We start from the raw sequence: 15,568 nt of genomic DNA, 5'->3' as shown, positions 1-15,568 counted from the left end.
GATCTCGGCGGGGAGCGAGGAGGCGCCGCTGCCCCGGCAGCGAGCCGCGGGTCGCTCCCCGGGTACTGCCGGGTTTGCCGTGCGCCCCGGCACGGCAGGGAGCGAGCGAGGGAGGGAGAGCCCGGAGCCGTCGGGGAAAGCCGGCTCCCTTGAGGCTCCGGTTAACTCCTTCGCCCAAGAGGATTTGCAAGGCAGGCCAGCTAGAAAACAGTTTGTAAATAACAGAATTTCCCTCCCTTCCCTCCCTCTTAATCCTGCCCGTTCTCTATAATTAGAATAGCTTACTTAGGGCATTAAGTGCCGCTCTCGAAGCCGCAGCCTGTGGTAATTGTTTTCGCCCTTTCTACCCTGATGTGCAGCACTTCCAATGTAACCTGCTTCTCAGTGAACTCCATCCGGCTGCCGTCCGTGCTCGCTCCCCGAACCCCGGTGTGGCAGCGGACAAGTCTGCCCCATCGCAGGGGCTCCGCCGGCAGAGCCCGCGGGCGCGGGGACTCGGGGGCCAGAGGGAGCCGAGCAAATCCCCCCAAACCCCGCACCGCGAACATGTGCGGCGCGCTCAAAAACCTTCCCCTAATCCGTGTCTGTTAAACGCAGCCTCCGCGGAGCCGGGCGAGCGCGGCGGCACCGCACGGGGCTGGCGGGGCCGGCGGGTGGCGGCATATCGGTGTCCCCGCTCCGCGCCCCTCGGTGTCCCCGCTCCGTGCCCCTCGGTGTCCCCGCTCCGCGCCCCCCGTGCTCGGCCCCGGGCGCGGAGCGGCGGGCGGGGGTGCCCCGGGCGCGGCATGGGGGGCGGGCGGGTGGGGTGCGGGCCGGGCCCGGTCTGACCGCCTTCGCTCTCTGCCTCCTCCCAGCGCCGCAGAGATGCGAGGGGCGAAGAAGCGGCAGGCGCTGCCCGCCATCGTGCTCCTGCTGCTGGCCTCGGCCCCGCCGCCGCCGGGCGCCGAGGGCAGGGACGTGCCCGCCGCCGGAGCCGAGCGGGGGGCGCTCCTCGACATCCTCCTGCAAGCCCTGGGCGACGAGGGCCGCCCGCTGCCGCCCCGCCCGCCGCGCAGGGAGCGGGTGATCTCCCGGCGCTACAGCGGCGGCGGTGCCCCTCCGACAGAGCCCCGCGCCGCCGCCGCCGCCGCCGCCCCGCCGCCCCCGCGGCTCCTCGCCGCCGCCCGGCACGGAGGTAAGAGAGAGACAGGAGCCCGGGCGTGCAGCCCCCTCGGATCCCGTCCCTGCCGCTGCCTCCGGCGGCCGAGCCCGACGGCTCCTTGGCCGTCCCGCTGCGGGAGGGAGGGGGCGGGCGAGCGGAACGCGGGTCGGGGATGCGCTCCCGCTGCCGGGGCGGCGCGGTGGGGGCTCTGCCTCGGCTGACTTCGAGCCCCGCTGAGGGCAGCACGGCCCAGCCCCGCTCCCCGGCCCGAGCTGTGGGGTATCCGAGACAGAAGGGAGGACAGGGTCACTGGGGCTTCGGCACCTTCGGCCGGGGGCTCAGCTGTGACCACCATTGAGCTACAGCCCCTCAGAACAAGCCTTCCAACTTCCCTGAACTGCAGCCCAGCACTGGGAGAGCCTTGTTTCTCCCCAGTCTGAGGAGTGCTGCTCTGATGGGCACAAAGAGAATAAATGACCAATCTGAGCAGCAGCTCTCTGGACGTACTCCTTTAAACTTCCTCTCCAACTTTGCTGGTTCCCATGTGATGCACTTCTCTAGTTTCACAGGGCAGGTGAAGAAGATGCAGACAGAGTTGGGCATGGGACTTATTTCACCTTTCAGAGGATGCTCAGACTGGGACAGGGAGCGCTGGCTGGGACGGCCCAGGCCTGGCAGGGACAGCAGGGACAGTTCAGGACCAAGCACAGCTGCCTGGTGAGACACAGCTCAGGGCCAAGCACAGCTGCTTGGTGACAGTTCCACTGTCCTTGCCCAGGAGACTGACACTGCCAGGCTTGATGCAGAGCCCTGCAAAAGCATTTCCTCCTGGAGTGGAGCTGCCTGAGGGCTTTGTGTGAGTTAGGATGGTGCAGTGCCACAAAAAAAGGAGAATCTAGTGACTGTCCCTGGCTGTGGCCAACTAATATTTTTCTCTTGTTGCCTGCCACAGACCTTGCTGGAGAGAAACCACACTGAGGAAACCCAAGGAAGTTCAGTTTCTTAGGGATTTGTGTCCCTGGAGAGCGCCCTTGTGGCTGATGGCTGGTAATGGGTGAAGCTGAGATTCAGCCCTCCTCAAGTCTCGCTGGCAGACTTACTCTTTTCTGTTCAGTAGCCTGTTTTAAATGAAATTAGGGTCCATTTTCGAAAAACTTGAAGTTGGGTGACAAATTGAGAATTTAATAGGAGAACAACTGATTGGTAGGGCGGCACTTGTGCAGGGAGATTGCTGCACATTCTAAAGAAACTGGGCTAAAATTTATCCATCAAAAAGTAAACAATGCTCTGGCCATGGAAGATTCTCATCTTGATCTGCTCCAGGTATTGCACTGTACATCTGTAAGGGGTTGTAATGTCCCAGTGAGCTTCCAGAAATTCTTGCTTTTCCAGACCGTAAAGTCTCTGGTAGTCATGGAAAGGCAGCCCAAACCAGATTGCCACGGATTTGTGTGCTGACTGGAGAAGATGCTGCAGGTTATCAGCATGACTGGTCATAACTGTTTATTTACTGTGGCTTGAATTCTTTATGTGCTGTGGACAAGACCACAGCCCAAGGAAAAAAAGTTTTTCACAGCAGAGTACCTGAAGTCTTACATTCTTCTTTTCAAGAGTATGAAAGATAGAGTAGTATAAACCTGAGAATTAGTCTCAGGTTTATACTTTGCCATAATTATTGCAAGAATTACTGTTATCAGGTGGTTTAAGGAAAAAATTCTGTTTTGAACAGCAGCCTCTCCCATTTGAGATATTTGCTCTTAACTAAATAATTCTATTTAACTATAGAAAGTAGAAATATTTCATAATATTTATGTAACTTTGAAGGGGAATTTTCTTAAACCCATCAGTATTATACACAGTAAGATAGTGTTTTCTGTTAGTTATTACTTTTAATAACTATGTTGTACACAAAAGAAACAGATGAACATCCTTAGAGAAATTCTCCAGTTGTCCCTGACATAGGTACAGTGTCCTAGGGGCAGCCACAAAGGTAGCTGTCTCTCCAGCCTAGAAAGAGCAGATCTAAAGTTTAAATAATAGTCCCATTTTTATATTCATCTCATTTTTTGTTACCAATACCAAGGATACAAATTAGTACCTTTCATGATGGTGTGTACTTGTTTTTTGGGATAGAGGACTGTGACAAGTCTTTTCTTACAAGTAATTAGCCTATTTTTATAACTCCTGTCACCAACACATGAATGGCAGCTTTTTACTCCAGCTGGTAGTACCTGATCATCAGCTGAACAGAGGGCTTATCTTCCCCTCAGACAGGAAAGTTGTTGCATGCAGTTGAGTATTCAGCCAAGCATTTGAAACTGGAGTTATGTATTTTGATTGTCTGTGGCTGCTGCAAATCAAACCCAAGTGTCTGATTTAAAAGACAATTGAGCAGCTAATTACTTCTTTTGTTTGAAACAAAAAGCTTCTGGAGTAGTGCTGTATACAGAACAGAGGATGCAAGACAAATGATTTCTGTGTGTTTTCTCTTTTCTTTGGGTCTTTTCTGAGGATGCTACTCTGTATTATCAGTGAGTCAAATAGCAGGAGGACTGAAATGTGCTTCCCCTCCTGTTCTCTCATTCCCTCACTTTCAGGACTCTCTCCAGCTTTAGTCTAGCCACTCACTGAGCTGCACCTCCACAGTCACCTTTCTTTTACTTCATTTAGGGGCTTGGTTATCTATTTCTATTGTGAGAAAGCTGACCTGGAGTACCACTGGGTGAATTCTAGGGGCAGCACAGGGCAAGTGGCTACAGCACATGTCCAGGGGAGAGCTCTGAGAGAGGATAGGACCTCCTCCTTAGATTGATGGGGTCCTGCTCATTTAGCTCAGGCTGTAATGGAAAAGCACAGCAGCCACAGGGCATCTTTGATGAGGCAGGAAAAAGAAGAGTGAAACACTTACCTGTCAGACATTGTACGTGTACCACCCAGTTCAGATGCTTAAAGGGGATATGAAAGCAAGAGTGGTTTTGTTCTGTGATTTCCCATCTGGATGCTGCCTGCAGGTGGTTCATGGACAGCTCCTGGGCCAGAGCTATGCCATGGGAATGAGTTGTGCTCTGCTTCCTGTGATTTTGTCACAGAGCAGAGGGGCAAGCCTGAATAGAGTGGACACTCAAACCTGCTCAGCTGTGTGGGACAGTGTGATGCTCTGACCTGCCTGCAAAGGACTCTTTAGGTCTTTCTTGCCCCTTAATAACCAGGGTTATATTCCATGTCATGTGCTTCTTAACCATTAGAAAATTTGTGTCAGGGTTCTTGTATGACCCAGAACACTAACAATGTAATAGAAATACCAGTTTCACCAACATTTTAGATGTCTTAACTTCTTATTTCTTTTATCCCTACGTGTTCAAAAGTATTATCTCACACAGATCTGTCCCTGTTTTTCTTGGTGACCTGGTTAATGAGAATGAGCACTTACTCTGAACAGTACCTTTAGAAGAAATTCCAGCTACCCAAAAAGCAAGCTTTGTATTTTCTAGGATTCCTGGTAGGATGTCACTAAAAATACAAGTTGTTCCTTAGAGTTATTATATCCAGGAGGATTAAAATTTCTGTCATAACATCCTTTACTTGCCTGATTTCCATGAAGTTTTCATGCTTGAGTGTGATTTTATATTTTTCACTAAGAAGTGTCTTAAAGTTTTTTAGTCTTAGTGACGAAAGCTCTTCAATGGGTAATCTTTTTTATAACCATCCCCTGCTTCTGATGCATAACTGTGGTCAGCTTTTTTTATGAAGAAAGCATGTATTTTCACAAAGGGAAGATTCAGCTTCAGGTTATTTTTGGATGTCACGTCAGGGGAACTAGAATAGTTTGTCATTCTTCTTCGATTTTCTTTGTTACATTTATCCAAACACTTTCCTCAAAACCAGAATAGCTTCCATGTAATTAGATTTAAAGAATCTTGAGAAATAAAAAAAATCTGATTGACTATTCTTTCCTTACATATTGCCCACCACAGTGGAGAAAGGAACTATCTGAACTTACAAGTGTTAGGGAGCTGAAATTTCCCTTTTGTCCTGGGAGACCAACAAGACATTTTAAAACATTTTGAGTAGTCATTTTTCAAGCATGAAGGAATGAAGTCAAATATTGCTCTGAGTTTAAGAGTATGTTCAAATTAGCCTCCTGAGCATATCTACTTCAGATTTAGAATAACATATCAGAGAAGAGAATTTGGCCCTCAAAATATTTAAACTTTGAGGGTGCACTTAGGAGTTCAGTTTAATGCCAAAATTTCTTACACATCAGCAGCAGAAAACTATAAGTTGCGCTATGACATAGCGCTAGTTTAACCATTATTCACCATGAATTAAGTTTGAAAAATATGTTTGAGGTTTATTTTAGTTTATGGTTAAATCAAACTCATGTAAGGCATAAGAAAAGTTTTGGTTTTTTTCCTCACTTAAAGAAATCTCCTGTAATGATAATTTCTCCTGTAGTGATAATTACAGATGGAAGTCCCTAATTCTGAAAGATCTGCTGTGCCTAATACTAAACTACTTCAGTGAATGTAATTACAGATATGGAATAAAAAAAGGAGACCATTAAGGAATATAAACTTTGTCTCTAAGAAATTAAAATATATGATATGACATAACACAGTGTTCTTTGTAATACTTAAGTCTCATCTGATAATTATTACTGTAAATAAGCTAGTGGTTTTTTATCTCTGCTTGTACCATGGTTAGGTGTCTGTTCCACCCAAAAAATACCAGCCGGCAGGATAGATTTTCATTTCCTTTGATGAAAGGAAGTCCCAAACACTGCAGAGATTGTCTGTTCCTTCAGTTCTGCACAGTGCTTGGACCAATCATGGTTATGATGGCTTTGAGATCTGTCACACCACTGCTACATTCCTGTCCCCGCTTGCTTGGGGTTTTAGGTGTATTGTGCAAAATGACTTTTAACAGCAATACTCTGTGCTTGGCAAATAGAACTGCCAGACAGTAGAGCCAGGCCACTGAACGAAAGGCATCTGAAGTCTAAGATGAGACAGAAGTCTTCCATATCGTGGTGGAGAATGTCAGGCCCGTGGACCAACCCTGAGAGCTGATGAGGGAGTGAGCAAAGATAAAATGTAGTTATTGCATACATGGAGACCTAAAATATAGTGAAGTATAGAGCAGTGTTTCAAATGAAGTGAGCTCCAAGGGGTTTTGCTCTCACTCCCATTAATCCCAGTGAAGGATATCTGAGGCATTGTGCTGTCCTGGCACAAAAAGGGAGAAGCCTCATTGAACTGCAGTACACTGAGCAGCAAACATTTCAGAGTGCACTGTGCTGTCCCAGGAGCAAGATAGGATGTCAGCATATGGAAAAGCTTTTCTGTTGAGCTATTGCTTTGATAAATATGAGGAGGTCTTCTGGGTTTTGTTTTAGTCCCATTTAATATTTTTACAAGACTTGTATTTAGTACAACAAGAAACCCAATTACTAGTGTGTGCAGCTCTGGCCCCAAAAAAGTGAATGTCAGAATTTTCACTGTATTACACCAGGATTTCTCCAATATGCAGCAAAGTGAATAGCAAAGAAAACAGAAGTTTGGTTTCAAAGTAAATCTGCATGCATTACCATCTGTAGTTGAGGAGCGGCATGAATTTTGTATTAGTCTAGCTTGGCCCTGAGCCTGTGAGCAAATTGGAGAGCTGATATACATACATATATGTATGTGTGTATATATATATATATATATACACACACACACACACACACACACACACACACACACATATATATAGACAGATATATCCATATATATATACGCATATATATGGTGTGTTTTTTTCCTTTACATTATGCACAATTTGATTTTTCTAACAAGAAAGAATGGCAGGTGTTTGTGTTTTTGTAGTTTGTTATTTCAGGTGCTAGTCTGTCAGGGAAAGCCTCTGAGAGGTGGGAGAAGGGCCGTGCACAGGTATAAGGCTTTGTAATACATTTATTGTTTGATAGGAAGCCTCTAGCCTTGAAAGTACCATTTCAAGTGTGGAGATGATGTCGCTTTTTAAATAAGCATGTATACAGGGAAGAAGATATGAAAAAAAGAATTATACATACATCCACGCATCTAGGCACACAGACTCCTCTTTTAATTAATAAGGTTTGAGGGCAATGTGCATGAGAATGATGAGATGCTTTGGACCCACATGTGATTTAAGAGATATAATTGGTGAATTATATCTCTTAAATCACATGTGGGTCTAAAATGATGTTATTAATGTGAATAATATTATTAATGTGAATTATAAAGGCTTATCTTTTCTGAAGTACTTAACTCAGCATAAAAATAATTGCAAAGTAGTCATCACTGTGGAAAGCTATAAACAAAACTTCATAACCAATGAGATGCTCGAGAAAGATGCACAATCTACAAAAAGAGCCACTGAGAGGCTGCAGAGAGAAAGGAGTGACTGGCTCCACGCCTAAAATATATGCAAGGCCACTGTCTGCATTGAGATCATTTTATTCTTAAAGAAGATCTCTCCAAGTCACTTAAAAGTAGTTTTTGGGAGGGGAAAATATCCCCCTTCTTAACACCTGTTTTCTAGAAAAATAAAATTTTTGGAGGTTTATCAAGTACATTTCACAGAAGTAAAAATACCCCAAAACTGAAATGGAACATTATCCTATATGAATGATTTGTAAGACTTGTTTTAAAACATACCGAATAAGTACACTTCAATAGTCATGGTAAATATCTTCTTTTTCATTACATGCATTCAGATGACATTGTACTGAAAAAAAAGAAAGAAAACAGCTCAGTTGTTTGCTTATGTTTGGCTTTGGTGGTTGATGGTTAGGCCTTTCTATCCAATTTAAGGATGAGTGCTTCATTTTGTCACTTGTGAATTAGAGGTTACTACTTTTGTGTATGTCCTAGAGGCTATTTACTCAGGTTTTGTGGGTTTTTAATGTTGGCCAATTGGAAAACAGTTGCTCTAGTGAGGGGTTTAATTGACTATTGATTACATACTGAGGGCATAATTCTTTAGGTTATAAACAAGATTTAACACATGAAGGATCCAAGCATTTGATTGACTAGTGTCCATTTTGATATTATCCTATGTTTTAGGATGTCTGTTTGTGTAAAGAAGTCATTGATGTGCAGTGCTCCACTGATTTTACCAAAAACGGTGCTTAAAAATGTATTTGCTTAGTATGGGCTCTAACACCAGTGAAAATACTGTTTGCAGTTACAAATTGTGGCTACTATTTGATCCTAATTCTTTGTTTTTAAAGACAGGGTCAAAATGTATGTAGTCAAGCAAAAACCTTTCATGGTAAAGTGGTAAAGGCACAATTTTGAATGCTAAGAATAGTTAAACCTTTTTTTGTGTCTTGCTGTTGTTGTTGTTTTTTAAAGTCTAGTAAGTTTTTCTTTCTCAATTCCAGTAAGTTGGTTCTAATGCATTTTAATATGTGTTGTCTTACTTACTACATGGTTTGAAATCCATGTCTTTGGCTTAAAGAAAAACATTTAAAGTTACATCAGCAAAGCAATTATTGTCATGTTCCTTGCAGATTTTAGACAGCATTCTGAGTGACATAGCGCAAATCTAATTAAGGCTTTGCTACTCAAATTATTTTCTCCTTTTTTTACTCAAGCCTGTAAAATAAAGTATAAAAGCAAAATAAAACCCTACTGGAAAACACCCAGACAATTTTTCTTCCTTAACCTGCACTGTTTATGATGACTTTGAAATGAAGTGTCAGAAAATGCCTCCTTGTCAGTATATGTGGCAGTAGTGGATGTATGCCCTGGATTAGTAAAACCCTTAAATCCCATTGGATTAAAATAAGTAAGGAGATAGCTGTGATGTTATTACTCTAATCATGATAGAGTAATTACTTCTTAGTCTGTTAATCACATAGCATGCCTAATACATGAGAGACTTCTCTGCTGTCACAGAAATTTCAATTCAGGAAATTTAGGAAAAAGATTTTCAGAACTTGTCTTTCACACAGTAAATTAAAAGTGATGACTAATAAAAGGGTTTCTTGTCACCTTCAGGGAAACCTTCTGGGTCAGAAGGCAATCTAGAGCAGGATAATTGCCTGCATTTGATACTAGGCACCTAAAGTTTCAATAGACATCTTGGTCAATAGTAAATTAGCAAAGTACCACAATTTGAGCTTCCCATTATTATATGATCAAATACCAGGTGTTTATATAAAGATAACATGTACAGATTTCCCCCTTTATTCAGTACCAAGTCACTTTTCTAGATGTCAGTCAACTTTCATTCTTTCAGAAAAGGGATCACTACAAAATAAATAATTTGTGTTGAGAGGACTGGCAAAGTTACGGCAAATTTACACTCATATCTTCTTCTCATGAACAGGGTGGCTCCACATTACCTACATGATGGAGTCACTCCATGCATGGATGTGTGATTCAGCTGCATGGGAATATGGAGGATCACTTATGTAAGATGCAGTCAGGGCTTTAAAAATCATTGAAATAAATCCTAGCTACACATTTATACTGAAGTCCACTGTTCCAGAACTGAGCATCTAATGGCAGAAAAGCCATCTTTACTTTTGGCTGGGATAGCTGTTTCTTTCCTGTCAGAACAAGGAGTGAGAGAAGGGGAAAATCTGGACATTAAATATTACAAATATGTTAAGTATTATCTTAGAATAAATAGAAAACTTCTCAAGTATTAGGGGATCACTTTCTTTGCAGTCACACTCTATCTCAGAATGCCAGGATAACAGTGACAGTGGTATAAAAAAATCAGAGAAATGTTAAAGTTGCTCAGTCACAAACTATAGAAAGTGTTTTCTGCTTTTTAATTTAAGGTTAGCTCTTTCTGCTCAGTACCTTTTGGCCCACTGAAATGTATGTTTGCATGTATATTACACCTGTTTATGAAGATTAAACTTCCAGTATTAGTATGTGTAACTAGCTCACTATCTTTGATTCATTTATATGTAATATTCACATTAAATATTTTGATCTTAGTTATGCTTTATAAGATGTCTCCTTATGTAACTATGATAGGGTAAAATGACCTTAGCCTGAGTATAAACCTGACATATGATCCCTGGAAACATCTTTAAGGTAGTAGTTTAGAATAAAGTATCTAAGATGGAGAAATGGTACATTATTAATCCACCTGTGACAGTCCTGTATCTGTTCTAATTTGGAAAGAAATAGAAACATTTCTAAAATAAGCACAGGAAATGTAAAGTACAGTTAAACATTATCATTTGCACAGCAATCAACCTGGAGCCTATTCATATTTAGAAAAAAGAGCAGGGTCTAATTAAGCTCTGGCAAACTCAGTTCTATTTCCTTTCACACCAACAGGGTTTGCTGTGTTTGTCAGTGCTCAGTTTGGCTTGCATGCAGTTAAGCGCATGTCATCAGTTTTCATTCAGTCAATTCAACTGGTTCATATATTGCCTTTGATGTATTGCAGCTGTTCTTGTGTTTAATTTATGCAAATATTCCAAAATCTACATTTATTAGCAGCCATGATAGTTAAACCAAAATGTTTTGCATAGAGTCCTGCAGAATTGCGCAAAGTGAATTTCCTCTTAATACTTAGATATGTGTCGTGTCTGTATTTTATCCTATGAGCGGTTTTGCCTTCAGTCAGGAACCCTTCAATAACTTTCCAGGCAGAATTTGGAGTCTCTGGATTCAACTGAAATATCATTTGAAATATCTTGATAGTTTGATGATTCTGAGTAGCTAATAGACAAATTAATGAAAAGTGTTTTCTGTTGCATAAAAAAATAGATTTTTTTTCAATAGATCAATTTCAATTCTATAGAATTGAATAGGGAATGATAACTTCAGTAAATAATGCCTTGAATAGTTCAATGTGTTTTTTCTATATGCCTCATTATTTTCAGTGAATTATCCTTTTGTAAGTTTAATGAACAATTAGCATTGTAATACGTCTTTCCTCTTGGAAAGGGGGAAGTACATATTAACAGCTTAATATTCAAAATAGCAAGGGTTTCAAAATACCCACATTTTCTCATTTCAATTATTTGAGGAATATGCCATCCTGTTTATTAGATTTTTTTTGAAAGAGGGATCTTTTGCTTAAACTCTCTAGTGCAGATCTGTAATAGTTTTGAGATTTTTTTTCTTTACTTTTCAAAATAAATATGTATTTTATTGTTTTACATGCTCACATCTCTGGCAGAGGAGAAAGGAAAAAAGATGAAGTATGCACAGAGTATGTTAACCTAGATCTTTATCCTTTCCAGTTTTAACTGTTTTCTGAAGTGATTGCTAATAGTAATAGCAGAAAAGTAACCACATACTCTACAATTGGCTTATTTCTTGATCCCACAGCATTTTCTGATAGAAACAGGGATTTGCTGAGAGGGAAAAAAAAAATCCATCCTTCTTAATGTTCTTTTGCCAAGCTAATATAAGGGTCTCCACAGGCAAGGATTAACTAATACAAATATGCTTTCTGAGCAGCTATTGAAGAATTACTAATAAACATAATTACAGCTGAGTTCAAGATATCCAACCTTGTAAATATATCCTGGTATAATTTCATTACGCTTGACTGAAGCCCTAGAAGAAGCCAATGCTTCAATCTCTTTGTTCAAGTCTTAATGAATTATTGGAAAGTGGCTGATTAAAAAGCATTGAATCAGAAGAGGCTGCTGCATTTTAAATGTTGCTCTCTTTGATGTTGTTTACCTCCCAAGTTGACTCATTTCCTTGGCCAAAAATCTCTGCACATGAGGGTCTGAGCCTACTTTTTTGGATCATTATACTGTTTTGGAAGATAATTGGGGTAGGTAGCTCTTTGTTGAACATTATAAGTGCTCACTGGAACTCACACCTTAGAACAGAATTCTCCCCAGAAGTGGGGCACGACTGTATTGTAGCTAAAGGGGATAAAATGAAATAAGTGAGATGCCCAAGCAGACTTTTAACTTCTTCTTAGAAACCACACTTTCCATACTTCTTTTCTTTTGTTCTTCTGTTTGATAAACCTGTTTGTTACCAGTTTCCAGTTCCCTCCAAAATCGATGACTCTTCAGCTGCCCAAGGCAGAGTCTATAATGTGAAAATATCTGTTTGTGACACTGAAGTCACCGTGAGGCACTGGGGAAGAGCTGTGGCCTACACTATGTACCAGCATATTCTTGTGGAGACCTCCAGATCTTTGTTAATCAGAAAAGAGCAGAGGCATAAGGGATTAGGATGTAATGCATTTTGAGATTGGACACAGATCCTTGACAATCTGTACATATTCAAAGGTGTGGATGAAGTTTGAATAATTTGTGATCTCTTCGCAATGTCTTAGCATTGTCCATTGCATCCTGCAGCACACATAGGAGGCAATCTCTCTGTGAGCCTTCACATTTCCCAGCAGATCACTTCCACATTGCATTGTTGCTTAAAGTAGACTCAAGTAAGTGCAGTATCCTGATTCTTTTCGCCTCCAATAAACTAGTCTCACCTTAATTTCTTCTCATTGCATGCATCCCCTACAATAGCATAGAAGGAGCCATAAGGTTCCCCACTCAGACAATGGTTGACAAACACTCTGTTCAGATTGTGTGGAATTTTTCAGTTGAACCTGTCTTCACCCTCTGCTCTCTTAGAGTGGAGATGGGGGTTAAGAGGTTGGCATGCTTGGATTAAGGCTCTTTAGGGGTGACCTTGCACTTTGATTAAAGTATTAAGCATGGCCTGCACAGATAGAAGTGACCCAGAGTACATGGGTTTAGAGCTTCTGAGGTATCTCACTGGTGACATACCCTGGAAGAATCCTCAGTTGTATGTCTTCTGAAATACCACAGAAGAAGCACCAGAGCAGACCATGCTTTTACCTCAGTCACAATAGCCTAAGAATTTCAAATTAACCATATAGGTTTAATTTGAAGAGGCAAGTATACAGGCTAAGGATATTTGAAGCATGGTAATGAGGAATGTAGCCCAGGCCTCGTAATTTACTCTTTCTCATAAGAGTATGGTAAATATTCAGAGGGTAAAATAGAGGAGGAAATACCATGAAAAATAGAGAAGGAAATACCATGAAAGCTGATTTTGCCAGTTGGGTAAAGACTTATTCATGCTGGTAGAATCTCCAGCTGGGAAAATCCATGGTGTTATGGACTCTGTGCCACCAGAACAGAAAAAAGGGCTGGCTCAGAAAAGAGAATCTGGCTCAAAGAACTTAAAATAAATATCAGATGTCAGAGCTGTGACTTAATTGTTTAGCTAAGTAGATCATGTGAATTACACACAGATTGAGGACCTGGTTTTGCTCCTGTTGAAATCAAGGAGAACAGAATCAGGACATACTCTCCTTCCAGCATTTTTCAGTCCTCAAAAACGTGTTCTTTGAGAGTACACCAGCACCTAGATTAATTGCACCAGCCAAAAATCCAGAGAGCTGCTTCTATACAACTGCTTAGTGGTTTATTGCTCTAAACATAAGCAACAAGACTAAACAGAACCTATTTTCTTAGTTGCTCTTCGTTTTTATTCCAACAAAAACAATGGATTCTGTCACTAAGTGCGGCAATTGGAACTCCCAGTTCACACAGTGGTTTTTGGCAGTTGCCAGTCTCAAAGAGATACATTGAGATGTACACTTATTTTCCTCCCTTTATTGTAGTCTTGCATTACAGCTCTTCCAGTCTTGGAATTAGACCTGTGCCCCAGCTGACAGACATTAGCTTATAAATATCCCCTTGGGAAACTGGAGTTTTGAAAGAATTATAACTTTATAGAGATTTTTTTTTCTTGTAATGAACATCTAAGAGATTTGTTACTTTTATGAATAAAAGGAGAATTTTTTTATCACGCCACTTTTAATCATACACTAATGAATGCTTCATTTAGTATTTTTAAATTCTCTATTAAAAATTAAAAAAAAAAAACCAAACAACCCCCCCCATATTTAATTATGAAGGCCTTATAAGAGTGAGGAAAATATCCAAAGAAGGACATTAGCACCTGAAAACTTGAAAAGAATTTTTAGCTGCAACAAAAATTAAATTACTTGGAGCTGACTGACAATCTTACATTCAGGAAGAATGGGATTGTTTTGGGACAAGACTTCACATGTACAATTGAAACACATTTCTATTCTCTGGCTAAGATCCTTTGCATAGTACTAGTGACAAGGTGAAATACTGGTAGACGTGTGACAGAAAAAAAATATTTGGAAACTTCTACAGCCAATTTATAGACTGACATATATTTGTACAAATTGTGTCTGGATGATGAATGACTTGGTACAGCATGTAACTGATACATTATAAAGGAACAGAGCAGAGAGAAATTATTTAGTATCATATTTCTAGACATACTTGGAAGATGCTGTGGGAAATATTCTGATTTAGATAGGGCAGTTCTTACGTGCTGGTTTCTGCATTCATACTGCAGCTAGGGCTCAGCTTCTTTAGGCTTGTGATGATGATAATACCATTAGAGTAGTCTTTTAACCAGAACTGAGCTGTGATTTCATTTTTTGAGAAATGGAAGTACAGTGTCTAAGCACTTAGTGAGCAATTATGTTTCCTTCAAAAATGGTGAATTAATTGAAGAAAAATAAAAGTTTGAGGGGAAGAGGAAGAACATAATATTCTCAGTGCTGAGAAGTGTGTATAGTTCACAGCAGAAGAAGCTATCCTCCCCATTCCCTGTCCACCTATCCTGACACTTCAGACACAATTAAATGTTTCTTCTGTAGCTTGAGTGGGTTAGCTCCCACCAGCTTCAGGTTATGCCCTTCCCACAGTCCAGAGCCCAGTCTTGGAGTAGCCAACTTTAGGGATAATCTGTTGCCCTTAAGAGGATGTTGAACTGGTGGCTGGCAAGCCCTTTCAGGCTGTAAATAGTCATTGCTGTGCTGAGGTGGGAAGGCCTGCCTGGAATTACTGTTCATGCCGTTAGTCGTCTTCATAGCAGCGATTGCTAACTATTCCTGTCACTCTCTGTGCTAACTATTCCTGTCACTCTCTGCCCCCACTCACAGCTCTGCAGAGTCCAGACAAGGTGCAGAGGCCAAGCAGAACACAAGGGAGGGGAGAAGGCAAAGGGCAATGGCTTGGCAAGGGTAGGGTAGACACAGGGAAGAGAGGGGGCAGTATCTGTCTGGGTCCTTACCATGGATGTGAACTGATCTGTATCATCCTCCCCTGATTGCAAGCCAACCTTTTCTGCTTCTAAGGCTCCTGATGAGCCTTGGCTAAATATAGCTGTCATCCATAGCTTCTGAAGGATTGACCTTGGTATGAGTAAAGGTGGGAAGCTGTTTTGTATCCACTGAAAGTGCTCCAAGGGATAATAAGATGAACACCAAATACTCCTATGCCTGTTTGTCCTACTTTTTTTGTCTTACGTCTGGATGAATTTTCCAGCCTCTGCCCTTGCACTGTCACAGGTGCTTTTACTTTTGAGCAGTATGGTGATG

General features: G+C 41.7%; 1 protein-coding gene across 1 annotated transcript in view; it reads left to right on the top strand.

Moving 5' to 3' along the window:
* Nucleotides 1–864: 864 nt before the first annotated feature.
* Nucleotides 865–15,568, top strand: part of ALKAL1 (ALK and LTK ligand 1) — a 34,839-nt gene continuing 20,135 nt past the window's right edge. Inside the window, exon 1 of the mRNA XM_063177836.1 lies at nucleotides 865–1,174. Within this exon, the coding sequence (XP_063033906.1) occupies nucleotides 865–1,174 (310 nt within the window). The remainder of the gene's footprint in view (nucleotides 1,175–15,568) is intronic.

The sequence above is a fragment of the Melospiza melodia genome, chromosome 1 (genome assembly GCF_035770615.1).
Source record: "Melospiza melodia melodia isolate bMelMel2 chromosome 1, bMelMel2.pri, whole genome shotgun sequence".
Classification (NCBI taxonomy): domain Eukaryota; kingdom Metazoa; phylum Chordata; class Aves; order Passeriformes; family Passerellidae; genus Melospiza; species Melospiza melodia.
The sequence above is the reverse complement of the archived record's forward strand: the minus strand, read 5'-3'. Positions and strand labels throughout refer to the sequence as shown.